The sequence below is a fragment of the Fundulus heteroclitus genome, chromosome 9, assembly GCF_011125445.2.
Source record: "Fundulus heteroclitus isolate FHET01 chromosome 9, MU-UCD_Fhet_4.1, whole genome shotgun sequence".
Lineage (NCBI taxonomy): Eukaryota > Metazoa > Chordata > Actinopteri > Cyprinodontiformes > Fundulidae > Fundulus > Fundulus heteroclitus.
The window spans coordinates 18,219,995-18,237,889 of record NC_046369.1 but is presented as its reverse complement, the minus strand read 5'-3'; the positions used below and the strand labels follow the sequence as shown (position 1 = coordinate 18,237,889).

The following is a 17,895-nucleotide window of genomic DNA, read 5'->3' as shown; positions in this document are numbered from 1 at the left end:
CTCAGACACTGTTAGGAGGGATGTGCTGCTCATCTTCACTGTAAATCTCTCATTTAACCAGGGGCCAACAACTTCTTAATAAGATTTAACTATGGTGATATAGGGGGCTAAGACCTAATTACTGGCTACTCATCTAGTAGAGTACCTTAATGTGGTCGATGGAACATTGTACTGCATAAAAATCAGGATTTCTTTGAAAATTTGTGACTTTTCCTGTACTGCCGCTTAATGAAAGTATCTTCTAAAAACTGTAAGCATGTTTGGGAGATGATTTTGAGTCCATCTTCAACCTTAAAAAATCTTTCTAGCGTGTCTTCAGCATCACCATCCCATACTTGTGCCCTACCTCCACCTTGCTGGTGTCAGATTTGAAACAGAGCTCTGCTCCTGTTACTGATCCAACCAGTGGCCCGTCCATCTGGTCCATCGAGAATCACTCTCTTCAGTCTATAAAATCCTTGTAGTATCTGTCTGTAGATCTTTTTTAGACCTGAATTTATGTGTCTTGTGGTTGGGTTTCATAAAAAAAGGTAAAATTAAATTTTTCCTGAAGGAAAAAAAATGCTGTCTAACAATCATGCACACCTTGAGATAAGGGGGGAGGGTCTGATTGGACCACAGTTACACATCACCTAATATGCTTAAATCCAATAAGCTTGAAAGTTCAGATATCTTGAAAATGAAGGGGAAAAATATCATGTGGCTAAAATACTCAGTGTGCACAAAGTGTAGTATATGTAAAAGAAGAATAGAAAGGCAATTTTATTTGTTAGTTTTGTTGGATATTTGAATGTGCTATTTGACCATTATCTACTTACTAACTATCCTGAGGTACATCACTCAGTTCCCAGACACACCAAGGGGTCAGAGATCATTAGACAGAACCCAGCGTCTGAACCAGAGGAGTTTTCGCTTTGGAAATTAGTCGCCTACATCAAATTGAGTTAGTAATTTAAATCTGCTGTTTGCTCCTGGTCTGTTTTCTGTTACTCTTTACTTTCTGTAATGATCTGTGGACAGAGCTGCGGCTTGTTGACAATTTAACCGGAACAGACAGTTGAAATAGAAATAATGAGGCTCCCCTTTGTTAAGCGTTATTTCACAGCTGCCTTCATAAACAATTTGGTTTGTGCCCAGTGCAGATTCTTTATTTACTTTTTTCAGATGGTAAGTTATCAGGGTAAACGTGTAATTCACAACCTCAAACTCAGCAGTCATAAAAGAAGCGTTCTATTAGTGCATGGTTAATTAGTATATCACTACTGTGAACCTGGGTAAATGATATTCAGTCTCAGTGATAATTTACATCATGCATCTTTTGCATGTAAATATTTACAGCTTTGTGATATCACACAATCAGTAGGAGATCAACCCCCATATAGAGGCAGGTAGCAGGAGGCATATTCCAACGAAGCAGGTGAGTTCAATCTCTGCGATGCATTTAGTGTAATTGCAGCTGAGGATATTGGATTTAATGTTATTGCAATAAGTGCTTTGTATAGTGTGGTTATGTAAAGATTTTAGCCCATAGTTTTCAGTTTTGTTTTGTTCAGTTTATGTCTCAGTTTGGCAATATTGGCATGGGCACGGATTGCGTTGCACTTTTTACACTTGCATTAACTGTTCCTCATTAAAACTTTCACTTTTCCTTCATTAAATTAAATCTTAAGGTGTTAGCTCAAAATGTTAGCTCATTTTTGCAATTCATTTTAACAAACAGTAAGTGCCTGTTAAAGACACTCTGACACTTTATGTCCTCCAGCCTTCTAGGGTTACTGTAGGTCAATCTGTAGCTATGGGATATCAGTAAAATAAGTGACAATTTTTATGTGTATAACTTTTTTATTTATTTTGTTACTTTCTTGAGATGCATGTATACGTTTAGAAATGCAATGTGTATTTCAAAGCATTGTTATGCTTGTAAAATACTGTGAATTAAACTTAGGCTCCTGAATTTAACTTCATACCCCCTGCCAGATTTAGATCTCGAGTAATCATCGGGTAAGAGGCAGGGTAAATTCCCGTCCCCAGTCCAGGACAACCAACCATGCAAGGAAGTGTTCTTAATGGCAATTTTAAAGATAGCAATTTGCCTAGCTTGTTAGTTATTGCACTGTGGGAAGAAGCTGGAGGATCCATGAAGCTTGAACGCAGGATTCTAACCCATAAGCTTCCTGCTGAATTACCACTGTACTATAAACGGCTTCACCATGAAGTCAGTTCAAAAGAAAGATGCTGATAACACTGAAAGATTACTTTAAACCCAAACCTGCCAGGGGTGTTAATAATTCGGGCTTAACTTATGCACACATCTGATAACCAACAACAGTTGAGCTTCTGACAAAAGTTTTAAGATAATTTAAACATTGCTCTAGCTTGTTAAAAACTGATCAAAACCAAATTTGCTATCTTCAACCTTTTAAGAAGTATCTGTTTTTTTAGGCTGCTAACATTGTGTGTGATTTCTTAATACAAAAACAGCAAAAAAAAAAAAAAATCTACTAACCCTGGTCTACCCAACAAAATATGTAATAAGGTGATAATTATATAATCAATTTTCCTTAGAAAAAATATTTTAGTTTACATTAACTTTATAAGATTGTTTTGAAAACGATAGAAAATTCCTGCTGCAGTTCATAGTCGGAAGAGAATCTGTAAAACTGTTTTCATTTAAACGTTAATTCTTTTTTTATACCTTACTCTCACTTTCCAATTCTGCCGTTTTGTCTGACGGAAATTCTGGCCTCGCTGATATGATACTGAACCAAATTAAAGAGTGAATAAAAAGAATGTTCTCATCTGTTCATCTGACATTTTTATTGAATGTGTCTTAAAGCAACCAAGGGCTCTTTTAAAATCCTGCCAGAGTCACTTAAGGAAATCAGAGCAGGGGGTTTTGGAGCCTGCAGGGGTTCATTAGGAACCGACTGGTCCAACTTCATCTGCCAGGGAGGAAAAGGAGAGCACAGAAATATGGGGAGAGAAATGAGGAGAGGTAACAACCAGAGAATCGGGGCTAGCAATAGGAGAGTGGAGGCTAAGCGCGGTGACCAGTCGGAAAACCCTGTGAAAGACAGCTAAAAAACAGAGTGGGAACTGAATTGAAACTGAGTGAGAGAAGAGGCAGAGAGCAGTAGACAGGGAGCAGAAAGAGAGAGACTCACAAGAAACTAAGAAGATACAAAAAAACAGCAAACTGAGACAGCAAATGCTGCTGTGCCAGTTTTATTCTATGACAGCTTGACACCACAAATCAAACCAAGAAATGAAGACAAGTAACAAGACAACCGTCACCAGGATCACTGCCAGTACGCCTGTTACCTATTGGCTGCGGCACTCTAAAGCTGCGGTCTTTTCATTGTGGCTGTCAAGCTGTGGAGTACTCTAAATGAAAACAGACCTCTTCCTTATTTTTCTTTTGTAGCAGAGGTGAGGCACGGTAGGTCGAAGTGGAGCTCTGTCCTCAACACACAGAGGAATGCATTGTATACTTTCTTTCCATTGAGTGAAAGAGTTGTATAGTGTCTCTGTTCCTTTTTCCCCTCTTTGCACTGGAAAGCATTTATCACCCACCTTCTGATAAATGGTTGTTGTACACAAAAACACACGTTGGTGCACACATAGCTTTACAAAGCCTCCTCCATACAAGCCCGGTTCATAGTGGCGAGGATTTATTGCCTCACCTGTGGCTGAGACATCAGAGAGGGGATTGTATTTAGAAAAATTCTCAGAAAACTTTATTTCAGAAAAATATTTCTTTTGTCCACCTACAGTATCTATCTACAGTAATTACATTTTAATTCTGAAGCATCCTTGCTTATATTCGGCTTGGTAGTGCCCCTGAGGATTATGATCTGTGGCTCCTTTTTTTTTTTTTTTTTTTTTTTACAGTTTTCTTATGAACCTGACGTACAGTCTTCCAGTAGTTACCACTTTATTTTGGTCTATGTGGCCAACAGCTGGCAGTAGGGCTGGGCAATATATTGAGATTTTAAAACTGTCAAGATTTTTTTTTAAAAGAGATATGAGACCATATCGCTTTTATCAAGATGGACTATGTAGCGTTAGAATTATACTTTTACGTATTCCAGCAGGTAATCTTTCAGCCAGTTCTCATATTTATATACAGCTGTTTGTTAAAACAATGTGCCTGTGAGACGTTTGGGATAAAACTTTGATTCAGAGATGCCTTTTATAATTACCTAATGAAAAGAAAAAAAAAATATTGAGATAAATATCGTTTATCAGCATTCAGTCTAAAAATAGATATTATTTTTGGTACATATCACCCAGCCCGAGCTGGCAGTATACTAAACCCCTAAATCCCTCAGTTCTTTGGAGTCTGGTTGTGATCTAAATATTATCTTGAAGCTTTGTTTCCCAACGCTGCCAGTTGGGAGAAACCAAATGTTAGATATGGCGACTTCAAAAGAATGAAAGAGATCACTCAAAAGGAGTAACATCAGAGATTTAAAAATGCTGATGATCCTAACACTTTTGAGAAAAGACAGCTTTTTGAGAGTTGTGCGTCTCGTTACATATAGCGGGAAGTAACAGTCGTTCAGGAATAAAACATCCTACAAACAGTCAAACATGGTGGTGGTGTATATTGTCTGAGACTGCTTTGCTTTTTATGGACCTCTTGCTATAATTGATGTAACTATGAATTCTTCTCTCTAGCAGACAATCCTATAGGAGAATATCTGGTGATCAGTTTGTGTAATTTAAGCATTCCCTATTTATGCAGTTGAACCATAATCCAAAGCAAAGTGACAAATCATCTTCAGCTTGGTTCACAAAGAAAAAAAGAAAGAAAAAAAATGAAGGTTATGAATTGGTATAGTGATACCCCTGGTTTTAAATTCAACTGAGATTCTTAGGTGAGACCTTTAACATGCCATTTGTGCTTGAAACCCTCCAGTGTGACTGCATCTAAACTAATCTATTTATTCTTTTTTCCTTAGGAAATAAAATCATTATTTGAAAACTGCATTTTTTTACTCAGGTTATGTTTGCCTAATAATAAAATGTGTTTGGGGTGCGCTGGTGGCCCAGCAGGTAGCGTGACCCATGTATGGACGCGGTCAACCCAGGTTCTATTCTGACCCGCGGTCCTTTGCTGCATGTCTCTCCCCCTCTTCTACCCCCCTTCTTGTCAGCCTACTGTGTTAAAAGGCAAGCCACTAGAGCTGTGAAAAATCTCCAAAAAATAAAATAAAAAGAAATAACGTGTTTGATGAGCTGAAATGTGTAAATTTGACATAAAGGTAAAAACAGAAGAACTTTTTAAGGGGATAAATACTTGTTTCCCAGCACTATGCGTCAGTCTTTGGGAGTTGGGACAAACAGGAAAACATTTCATGCAAACACTTTAGGTGTCGACTTCTACAGAGAAATGACATAATGTCTCCCATGAATATGTTTTCATTCTTTGACCACGCTTTATGGAAATTTATATAATGAATAGATCTTACTGAACAATAAAACCTTAAATACCTAGATTGCTATGGTGCTGAAAGATGATTGGTGATGATTGGTTATTGTTTGTTGTTGTCCCAGTATGCATATGCATAAACTGCATTGCAAGGTTCTCACAATGAAAGATACAGTAAAGGAAAGACTTGATAAAATGTATATTTAACTCCAATTATTACTTAATAGGAATATTGGAAACGTAACATTTTAGCATTAATTTAAATCTGTAAATAAGTCGCAGGTAAATATAAAATAGAAAAACACCACTAGTAATGAGGAGATAATAAATTGCTAAATCTTTCAAAGGTTGGCAACTTAATAATGAGGCAGGCAGAAGCTGAAAAACTCTGTTTATGTTTTGTTGGTTTGGGTTACAGCAGCTGAACCACCTGTTCTGTACAGGTATCTTGGTGGTCACAGTGTGTGCAAGCTTCTCCATACAACGTTAAAGGCCTTTTGTTCAACAAAGAAATTAATGAAAACTTTTGACACATATTTACTAAAATCTCCTGCAGCAAATACAGCACTATAAAGGCCATTGAAATCCCAATAATTTAAATCCACAATTGTAAACTATTGTTCCCAAACAGAAAACACCCAAATGCTTGGTTCATGTGTTTTTAGATGATGCCAAGCAGAGACCTGACTTATCTGAGCAATCAAGGTTTATCAACCCACGCCAGCCTTTCGGTGGGCATCTGTTGCATTGTCATTTGAAGTCACCTCATAGGAAGACACGATTCCAATTGCTGTTGCCAATTCTTTCTTTGTTGCTGTTTTTGTTGTCTCACATAAGCCATTTCTCACCATGGGAGGGAGACATAAAGAAAGCTAACAAAGAGAAAACGGATTGATTTGTTGTGTCAAGTATAATAACTGATATTTGAATACTTTACCCCGGTGCTTGGAATTGTTCTTTTGAGAAAGCTACGCTGCTCTCGAATTATTTCCTGGATGACGCCAGCTTTTGTACCTGCAATCCCATGCGGCTTACTCCTTTCTTGCTCGGTTGAATCTCGCTGATTGCTTTTGACTGTAAATGATAGAACCAAGCTGAGTAATTCTTTGTTGCTGACAGAAATGTTAGTGGTGGCTGTGGTACAAGAGTCTGTTTTGAGCATATTTAGGCTTTAGAGTTTGGGGTCACTTATACAAGCTGTTGTGTGCTAACACACAGGCAGGTTCTTCTTCATGCACATGTTTGCACACATCATTGTCAGACAAGATTTATGCAGAAAAAAGGCCAAAGCAGATTTAAAGTGTCTCTCAAAGGGAAAGAGAAACAAACAAACATCCTCGATTTCTGTCTGCCCGCTTGCTTCGTTCCTCTTTCCTTTGCTTATTGGAAGAGAGTTTTTTCTTTCCAAACAAGCCCACAATCTGTTCTTGTAATTGCATACAATCTCTGTCTCCAGAATGCAAGAGAAAGAAAGAAAACATTTTTAAATGTCTCTTTTCATCTTTGTTTGACAGATCAATCGAGCTCCGAGCTTTGGGACTGATCAGAAGATCGATTACGATGTGAAGAAAGGGGTGCTTCTCAATGCTCTCAAACTCCTCAACATCAGGTATTGCTTTTTGGCGCACTCGTGTATGTTGGTATGCATGTAGAAACGCAATCCTGCTGTGTCAAGGGGCCTATTAAAGCTCAAGGAAAGGCTGGTTTTTACAGGGGTTCTAAATGTTTAAAGTCCGTACTTTGATCCGTGGTGGAGTTCAGACCTTGTCTGACATCTGATTTTAAGATTATATTGACAGTAACAATGGTGTGAACAATAACAGGAGATCAGTTTTGCAAAGTTTTGGTAACATACATTATAATTGTAAATGGTTGTGTATTGTCTCAGTTATGCACACATCATTGGGAAAAAATAGGACAACCCAATTCCCATTAAATATTCAGTTTGTTTTTGAGAAATGTTCACAAATCAATGACTAATCTAATTTTTTATCCTTGGAAAAGAAAGTGGTTTATTTGCCCTTAAACAACAAAAATAACCTTGTCTTATTCATTAAACAAAACATATTGACAAAAATGCATTTTGTCTCTGAGGAAAGATTTAGGACAACCTTCCCCCAAAAGCTAGTCTTACTTACTTTGGGTAAGACTAGCTTACCTGTAGCCATCTACCTGTCTTTGACATTGGTCTGAGGAAGGTTTGCCCAATACTTACAACCTTAGCTGTGGGATATTTTAGGGGTTTCTCTCTTGCACAGCCCATTTCAACTCACCCCACAGCATCTCAATGAGATCAACATGGAGGCTTTTGACAGGTCTTGCCTTCCCCTAAGTCTCAGTTAGTTAAAGCTGCAGTAAGGAGTTTTGAGAAAACCACGGACTTAGCTTGAAGATTTGTTGCTGCCCCCCCACAGCTCCTCCCACAGAGCCTGCCATACTTCTTCAGTGTTTACCTGTCTTTGGCTACGTTCACACTGTAGGGAAATGCGACCCAAATCCAATCTTTTTGCCCATATGCTACCCATGTCTGTCTTTTTTACATGGCCCAATTTCTTTTCACCCCCCAAAAAATCCGATCTGTGCCACTTCCATATGTGGTCCTAATTCGTATACTTATCAGATTTTTTGCTATAGCAGCCGCTGTCTGAACGGTCATGTCGCGTTTTATCCGTCTTTCACGTCCCTCTTCCGTCTCCCACTACACATCCACACACAGTAGTAGCAGTTAGTACTCCATTAAAGACCGTTGTTAATGGCTGTGCTGTTTTCTAATAATAACAAGAAAAGATGCCAGCTGGCACATGCGTTTTTTTTTCTTTTTCTTTATTGAACACTTCTAGAAACAATTACATTCACCATAACTTCTGCAAACAGTGCGCTGCCCTGTGACGTCTCCATCTGTTATCTGTGCATGCGGGTCTGATGATGGCCCCATTTAATAGTAATATGAACGGCCACCACAAAAGAATCCGATTTCAGCAAAAAATCGGAATTGAGCATCAAGACCTGCAGTGTGAATGTAGCCTTAGTTTTTTGAGCAGGTGCCACTCTAGAAATTGGTAGTTTTCCTGTAAGGCAAGGCAAAGCTATTTGTATAGCACATTTCAGTACAAAGACAGTGCAAAGTGCTTTACGTGATTAAAATATAGGAAAATAAAACAGAAAAAAAGCAAGTTGAAATAAAATTTAGTAACAAAATCAAACATGGGAGAATATAAACTAAAAACAAATAAAAACAGTTGGACTACACAGTTGAACTAATTATGTTTCAGTAAAACAGTTTAAGTAGGACAGTCAAAGGCAATCCTAAACAAATATGTTTTTAATCTCGATTTAAAGGAACTCAGGCTTTCAGCACTTTTCCAGTTTTCTGGAAGTTTGTTCCAGATAAATGGAGTATAGGAACTAAATGCTGCTTCACCATGTTTGGTTCTGGTTCTAGGTATGCAGAGTAGGCTGCAGCCAGTCGACCTTGTAAGGCGGGTAGTTTCTCCACCATTTCTCCTCACAGCTGCAGCCCACCACTAATCTTGAGCTTGAATGACGGGAGCGCTGTGAGGATGAGGGGAGTGACTGCTAACAACCAATCAGAGCCAAACGTTCCTAGTGGCTCTGATTGGTTGTTTCTGACAGGGAGCGGTGTATTTCTGCCAATGGCTGTAGGACTACTGGGAGGAGCCAGAGGAGCTTGATTTCTTTTCGCAGATTGTCCATCTCATATTAAAGTATCATTGTCAGTTTTAACAAATGTGAAAAAAATGCATTTATGAAAAAGTCATCTACTGCGGCTTTAATCTGGTGTTCCTTTTCAGCTGGATTTTATTTATTGCAATTACTTCAAGCCGCCTCTGATACATAGTAGATTGTAGATGGTTAGCTGGTCGGGTCTTGATGAAGCAAAGCATCCACAAACCATGACCCTTGCATCTCTAGGGTTCACATTTGATATGTGTTTTTATGCTGCATTTGGTTTAGGCCCAACATGTCATCTGCTCTGCAGTCCAAATAATTACATTTTAGACTCATTTATCAAAAAAAAAAAAAAAAAAACAGTATTCCAGAAGTCCTTTTGTTTGTCTATGTTTTCAATGACATACGTCAGTCTGACTGTCATGTTTTTCTAAGGGAGCAATTGTTTCCTCCTTGCTCATCTTACATTAAAGCTTAGCTTGTGCACTCTTTTTCTGATCGGAGAGACATGTTCTATGCTATCAACACCAGCATGCGCCTGCTGTAGGGACTATGAGGATATATTTTAGAGTTTTTTTGGAGACTTCTTCTAGCATGTTACGGTCTGCTCTCAGGGTAGCTTTACTTGGATGGCCCGACCTGGGCATGTTGGCAATTTATTAATGTGCTCCCCTTGTAGACTGTTTTTATAACAGTGGAATTGCAGATTTCCACATTCGGGCTCAATGTGAACGCACCTTGAGATCAGTGCCGTCTCTGGCATGATAAGTTGAGTGGTGAACAAAAACTCAACTCCTATTAGCAGCAAATAATTTTTTTTGTGATGCATACAACCTGACTTTGATCAATGTTAAATTAAACAGAAGAATTAGCATAAAATCCTTTTTATATAAGTTAAATGTAATTAAATTTTTATACATAAATTCATAAAAAAGCCTCACTCTCATTGTTCATTTATTGAACAGAAAAGATTCACATCAATCCTTCAATGAGCTAGCAAGGACAACCAACAGTAGATTAATATTTACTTTTAGTTTACATTTTCCTATGTTTTCTTTAAATGTTATTTTTTACTTGCTTTTACCCTGTTTTTATTTCCCAATGTTTTAATCATGTAAACACTTTGCATTGTCCTTGTACTGAAATGTGCTATACTCATAAATTAGCCTTGCCTAGATGGTCACAGACTATCCAGCAGAACGTAAACGTAGCGTGTGCATTTCCAGTATTTTGATTGGACAATCTGTGTTTGGGGCCACAAGATTTGTGCCCAACGGCTGCCTACTGAGAGAGCGTTGGGCATGCACACTACGATTTCAGATGTGAATTATTTAAACAAATGTTAGTGGGCCAGTACCAATATCAAGGCACCTCAAAAGGAATTAGCCTACTGAGCTTGTCAGTTTTCTGGCAGAGAGATATATAGACACAAATGTTTCGAACATATTTTTATTGGTAAGGGAATCGTTCTTTTTTTCTTTTTTTTTTTTTTTTTACAATATTGCTCTATTAAGAACGTTCCACTGATTATTGCGACCACAGTGCTCCACAGTGACATCTGGTGGGGCCAGGCCCCACTGGCCCCAACTGCAGAGCTTCACAGCTTCAGATAAACACACAGGTAGTGAGAAGATTTCCTTATTTTCTGACATCTGATCTTAGCACATACAAAACAATAGAAGAAAAATTAACTTATGTTGTTTTTTAATTCTACTCAATGTGTTGTCAATGTGTATGGCTTGTCACTGTTAGCTTAAAGTTTATCCTGTCTGATTTTAAACCCAAGCTTTACTCTTGTTTCTTTTATTTGGTTTTCTGTGTTGCACTTTCTGCTCGCTTTGTTTGCCTGTTTTGCTTACGTTGACTACTTTTTGGGTGCACTGTATTTCTGTATACATTGTGTGTATGTATGTGTGTGTGTGTTTGTGGGCAAGCCTTTCTGTCCCCTGGCTACAGTGACTTTGTTCTCTGATTGATCACTGTACACAGGACCTCTAGATCTCTGCTCCCTTTGTTGTTTTCTCTCTACATGTCCTCTTCTGGCTACCCTAAATATAGTCCCAACCCCCCAGTAGTCATGCACAAACACAAACATAATGCAGACATACACTTGAGCACAGAGGCATAGAGGGACATCTTTGTAAATAAGAAAATCATCAAAACAATGTTATTTTAGTAATTAAATTCAAAAATGTAACTGATATGTAGGTTAGATTCGAGTGATGCAAGTATTTATTTCTGTTAATCTCGAGATTGTCGCAGCTAATGACTTTTAATAACTTAAATTCTGTTTCTCAGGAAACACTATGTAAAATCTTTTTAAAATACATTTTAAGACAAAACTCTTATGGCCTGTGGAGGCCATATGCTGTAGGCCATGGGGAAGACAGTTACTGAAAGTCTCCACAATGACAGCGAGTCACAAAAGCTTGTTAATAAAGATGCTGGCTGTATTCAAGCATGTTGATAGAATGGTGAATGGAAAGAAAATTATTCATTTAAAAATCTGTGCACAAGCAAGAGGGATAACAAGAGTCTTACTCTAGGCATGCTGAATTAAAAAAAAAAACTTTCAGGGATCTTCTAATTTATTGAGATGCACGGTCAAATTACACGTAGTATTACCAGTATTAACAATAGACCTGGTTTGTTGAAAACTCACTCAGTTGTGCAACCTTCAAAGTCTTCACAGTACCGCCAGTTGATTTTTACTCTGTTGTCAGATAAAATTAAGAGGTTTTATCTCAGCAATGACAACATGTCTTGAAAGACACCAAGAACACGGTACACACAGAATAAAGCGCTGATGTTCGTGGAGTGAAAGATGACCTTGTTTAACTTTCAGACTCTTTTTCTTTTATATACATTATTAACTTTTCCCACCCAGAGGAAGCAGTGGTGGGACTAGCCTCACAACATTAACTGGGATCAATTCTGACCCATCTGGGTATGGACACTGATAAACATTACACCGAATATCCAGTCTAAAGGGCCAGCAACTAAATTAAACACATGTCCTCTCTTGAAACGGCAACAACCAACTTATTGAGAATATTCTGTCTGATCCTGTTCTTTCAATTGCTGTTTGTACATTAGCTTTGAATGTTTTGGAAGAAATATATCTATATTTTTATTTTGTCAGTAATATAAAGAGTAAACTCCTGGAATTGCCTAGAATCAAGCTGTCAAACACCCCCAAAAAAATCTATCCCAAAAACAGTGGATATTTGTTTTTAACTGTTTAGATATAAAAGAATATGAGAAAAGGAGCAGAAAAACATACGGCATTGAGAGCATAATTAAAAAGTTAAAAGCTTTTCACTGTGAGAAACTTGAAAATCTAAACATTTTTATGTCCGTATTTCACTTGTTTTATTGTGGTTCAGGGCCAGTGATAAGAAAAGAAACCTGGCTCAAGAGAAGGCGGAAGCTCAGAGACGCCTTTATGGACATGGCTCCATGAAGAAACTTTCAGCAGCTTCCTCTGACTGGGAGAAACAACGTCACACACTGGAGCGAAGAAAAGAGGAACTGGTATGGTACAAATTGGATATTACACTTTTAGTTGATTTAAATTTGCACAGTTTTAATCAACGTTTTTCCAGTCATGCACTATCCCTTCTGCAATGTCCTTGGTAAACGACAGTTCCCTTAATTGGTGACCATGGATCAGTGCCGATGCAGCTTCTGTTTAGGTCATATCCTGTATAAGGTGTTGCTCCCTAACTGTGGTCAAAGGAGAGCAATACCCCAGTTTGACTTTTAGAACCTGTATTGATGTATGAAAGTATAATTCATCCTGAAACAAATAATGAATTATACCTTGTGACATCTATAACCCTTTGTAAAGTCAGCACCTCAGCAGCTCATTTTTGTTCCTGTCTTCTACTGTGTTGCTTTCATGTGAGAGTAAATATTTCATGCAATCTGTGCCATACATATAGCACTTGCCTGGCTCTTTTTGCTCTGACTGCAATTTTTTACAAACTCTTTGCGTGATTACAAGATTATTTTCATTTAAATGCATGCAGAATATCTCAGTTAAGAAAACCTAGTCGCATACTATGAACATAAAAAGAAAACACAAAAAACAACATATTCATCATCAAATAAAACGATATGCTGATAATGTTTTGCCTGAAAAGTACTTTGCACCGGGTGCAATCGGCATACATCAACATTGTTATGCCATCTTCTGGCAGTACCACAGAGCTATCAGAAAGAAAGATGGTGACTATTGACACAGCTATTGTAAGATTTTACAGTACATCCTTCAATACTTCGCAGTAAAGTGACAGCTCAGCGTGGTCGAAGACCAACCCGATTTGCAGGGCTAGGGTTACTTAAGGCTGGTTTATGGTTGACGCTTGTATGTTCTGCGCTGAAATGAGACGTGCGGACACAATGTCTGCAGCATTTATGCTCTGTGTGGCTTTTCCTCCGAAGTAGCACTGTCCTCCTAGACTGTAGAGGGCAGCATTGTGCTCCTAAACACTACTACACGTAGAAGTAGCAAACACAGTTGTTTCCAACATTTTAAAGCCTCTTCCCTTCTTCCAAGAGTGACGGCAATTTCTTACCAGGAATCTTTTTGGGCCGAATCACTAAGATGTCTATATTTAGGAACCTCCCCCAAAATGAGTGCTTGCTCGTCTGCCATGTTTTTCCGCACAGGACTGTCCGTGTAGTTAGGAATTTTCCTAGGTGCGCGGAGGGGCTTGGTAGCCAAAATTATGTTAAAAGGCAGATGCGTCAAGCATACGCCAGGCTTTAACCCCTTTCTTTTCACACCTCCACTGGGTGTTGCTAACTCGGTCGGCTGCCTCTCCTTTTTTACTCATTGAGTTTTTTCGCGTAACAAAATGTGCAAAAACAAAGTGTACAACAGTGAAATAAAACATCAGTTAACACAGTGAGATAATTTAATCCGGAAACCTTTGTATGCAGATTGAGCTACTATTGTCGAAATTCGTAAAGTCATAGAATGTGACCAAGCTTATAGGTGCTGAAACACTATAAGCTTGGTAGTACAGTTTTCTTTCTTTAAAGGTTCTGAGAATAGCTTGAGCTTCTGGCTTAATTAATATCTGAGCATTATAAAATCTAGTGGTTCAAAAGTAAGGCAAATGGTTCACAGGATGCCATCAACCATAATACATTCCATAAAAAAATTCAAATGATAATGGAGAAGTATTTTACATGAGGGACATGGGCCAGACCAGTCCCAACGTTTGTGCTCTTTTAACATGTGAAACAGTTTACATACTGAAACAAAACGCATCAAGTTGGATAAACATTGAGAAACATAAAAGGTATAAGATGAAAAACAACAGGTCAAAATTTGATTCTCTGTTTTAAAAAAATACAGATATTGCCTCATTCAGGCTAAAGTGGAGAGGGACCATTTGTTTTTGTTTTTTCCTAGTGGACAGTTCACCCAGCATGGATGCATCAAACTGTTGACACTTACATTCTGTGTAAGAGTGAAAAAAAGCATTTCACTTGCCACACTTCAACACTACTACAAGACATTCATGCAACAGTGGACTCCTCGGTACCCACAGGTTTGCAGACATCATTTTTGATTAGAAAAATAAATAAAATCATGCAATAAAGCAGAATAGAACGTGTTGCTGTTCAAACTCACCTGTTGCATTAATCAAATTAAAGATAGAAAAAAATAATCTGGCAGGTGTTTCAGGTTTGCATTTGTTTTGTTTTCATTAAATTGGGATGTAAACATGTCGACTGGGTTTCATGTTAGTCTTTGTGGATATAGTGCTGTCAAAAAAAAAAGAACAATTCATTTATAGTGTAAGATACAAGCAACACGCCGGTGTGCTGCAGATGTAGAAGGTGAGTGATGGGCTAGAAAAGGAAAAAAGAGTTATAAGAATGAATTCTGTTTCACTTTGTTTTCAGTACATGTCAAAAAAGTAAAAGTTTCTGAGCTTTATGCACCGTTTAATTATTCTTTCTTTGAATTGAAGGAATTGGGTGGCTTTTCTCAACTAGATGGGGAAAAGTGGCAGCCACTAGTGCTTTAATGCCTCCCACCCTCTTTGATTAGCCTTTTGATAGCCACAGCTGTAATCAGTGGGACTAAGGAGCGAAGGCGCAGAGGCGCTCTTTCAAAAAGGGCACCACCTCATCTTTGAGTGCTGTTTTGGCTGAAAAGTGAGCTCTGGTTCAGGTCTGCTTGAAGGCTCATATCACTCAGTATTTAATGATACTGGGGCACTCATGGCAACATGATCCCCCACCTCTGTGCTTTTTGTCAATCTGACAAGCTTAGACTCACAATGACACCTTTATAACATACTAATGAATGAGGGAAAGGGAGAATTTATTATTCATCGGTGGCAGTGACGTCTTTCTTTTTTTTGCCCTGTATTTTTGCAAGACTCTATTGTGTCTTTCTGCTCGTAAGAGTTGACTTGAAATATTTCCTTTGTTTCTAGAAAGAGCGACTTGCACAGGTTCGCAAACAGGTTTCCAGGGAAGAACATGAAAATCAACATCTGGGAAATTACAGGTAAGGATGAGGCAAACAGCTGGGGAGAATGGGCTCTCCCTTCAGGAGCTCCACCCTTTGTTTTTGTGCCAGCTTGCTCACATTTACGAGGTAATCTGCAGAACGTCAAACTCGCTCGCAAGACTAAATATTGCTGTTGACAGAATGAAATAAAGCAAAAACCATTGTTTTGAGATAGTAGGAAATTGGAATAAAAGAGTTAAAATAGGAGAAACACAGAAAAAGCAGAAGAAAAGAGGCTCAACTCGCGTATTCTCTTTACAAATTCTTTCCCTCTGCCGGATTTTAGAAACAAGGATTAGCAGGTAAACTTTGCTTGCTCGCTGCGAGCCATCTCTTGCCTCCCCATCAATCCCCCCCCCCCCCCCCCCCCCTCCTCAAAAACCCACAGCTGGGTCTCTGGAAGACACAGAGCGTGTCGATTTTTACCCTACAGCATGACTTAGCTAGTTGAAATTTACCACTTGTCCCGTGTAAACCGTTCTCTCCTCTTTGCTCCCTCACTTCTCAGTTTATGCCTCTTTCTATTGATACCGCATGTCGGCGTCCACAGAATTTTATTTCTCTATTGTTTTTCCTTCGATTTCCTGAGCAAAAACAGACACACTCACCTGTCTTTCTGTCTCCAAAAGTCGAAGCAACTACTTGACTCAGTCTTTGCTAGGAATGCTTCTCCAAGCCTGAATGAAGTGCTATCACCTCCTTCCTTTTCCTCGACAGGCTGCCAGACAGTCAATCAGGCAGGCTGAGGTCTGTCTGGAGCACCCCTAATAAAGACCTCTTAGCATTCAAATGGTGCCCCAGCGCCACGCTGAACCCTGATTAACACACTGCTCCTCATTAGATGAGTTTGAGTAATGAACTCACTTACATTTGGCTATTAGATGAGATCTGTTTCAGGTACAGACCCTGTTATCTGAGGGAGACCCAGCTGCTTGTTGCTGATTCACAACCGTTTTAAAGCAGCAGAAGTCACGAGGCTGAGAAGGTGCAGGAAAAAAAAAAACAGCAAAGGGAGAATTTCTCATCTCAAAGGAGTAGTTATATCCCTTCATTTCGCTTAAGTGGGATCACATGGGCAAAAATCATATCACTCAAGACATACATGTGTTGAGATATGAAAAAAATTAGATCTTTACATGCCCTGCTGAAGAAATGACCATGAGCTTTTCGGTTACATGAGGCTCCTTAACTGGCATTTCTAGCATCTATTATTTCTATTTTTTTATATAAGATGAGACCTTTTGATATTTTGTCGAGTGTGTCTTTGAAAAATAAAGGATTATGTCCATACACCTTTGAAGTGATATGACTCAAAGAAGCGCCTTACAAAAGGATTAATATACCTTGAACTCTTTCATACTTCATCACATAACAACCACAAACTGCAATGTATCTTTTATGTGACAGACCAACACAAAGTACTGCATAATTGTGAAGTGGAAGGAGAAAGTACAAGGTTTTCTGTATTTTTTTTTTTTTTTTTTTACAAATAAAAGTATTTATTTAGCCTGTGGCATAACTCTGTTCTCAGCTTCACCATTTTATAGTTTGTAGAACCTGCTTTTGCTGAAATCATAGCTGCAAGTCGCTGGTGGTATGTCTTTACCAGCTTTGCACATCTACAAACAAAATTTTTAATCAAGTTTTATTTTCAAAATAGCTTAGGCTGATTAGATTAAGAGTGTCCAAATTCCTTATTTGATTTTGGCTTGAACTTTTGTCATGGTTTTCAGATGACGAGCCCACATGCAGATACGAACGGGAGGCAAACGCAGTTTTAAGTTCTTTTATTAAAGGAAAAATAAGCAGGTTTATGGACGGACTACTGGTACACGGCTGGGTCAGAACGTCAAGGCTGGAGAGACTGTAAGAGAGAGAGCACGTGAGTTCTTCATAATGAAAGCCAGAAAAACCAACTAAGAGTTGCGCTGCTTACCATTAGGCAGGGCGGACCTAACCGGGAAGAAGTAGCGTCAGGAGATCTCTATGTGACTACTCTGATGGAGATAGGTGGCTAGTGGCTGAGGGCGGCAGATGTAGCTGGTGAGGAATCCGAGATGACCTCATCGGCAGCGGTTGACAGATGGATTGACCAGAGTGAGCACAGAACCGACAGAACCCGGGAAAGGGGGATCTCAGCCCTCGCTGGGTAATTTCCAGGAAGTATGAGGGGAGCGCCAGAGCAAAATCTGAGCCGACAGGTCTGCTGGTCTGTTTCTTCGGACGAGGCGTC

At 38.8% G+C, this 17,895-nt stretch overlaps 1 protein-coding gene and 1 long non-coding RNA gene across 2 annotated transcripts in view; one reads left to right on the top strand and one right to left on the bottom strand.

Annotated features, from left to right (window-relative positions):
* Positions 1-6,102: 6,102 nt before the first annotated feature.
* The window catches only part of LOC105928638 (tubulin tyrosine ligase-like family, member 7), a 56,116-nt gene continuing 44,323 nt past the window's right edge, over positions 6,103-17,895 (top strand). Inside the window, exons 1-4 of the mRNA XM_036141665.1 lie at positions 6,103-6,165; positions 6,949-7,043; positions 12,511-12,658; positions 15,586-15,659. Of these exons, the coding sequence (XP_035997558.1) occupies positions 6,103-6,165; positions 6,949-7,043; positions 12,511-12,658; positions 15,586-15,659 (380 nt within the window). The remainder of the gene's footprint in view (positions 6,166-6,948; positions 7,044-12,510; positions 12,659-15,585; positions 15,660-17,895) is intronic.
* On the bottom strand, positions 17,434-17,652 carry LOC118564151. The gene is made up of 2 exons (XR_004931676.1): positions 17,599-17,652; positions 17,434-17,526 (listed from the first exon to the last, which is right to left on the bottom strand). It is a non-coding gene; the product is annotated as an uncharacterized LOC118564151 (long non-coding RNA).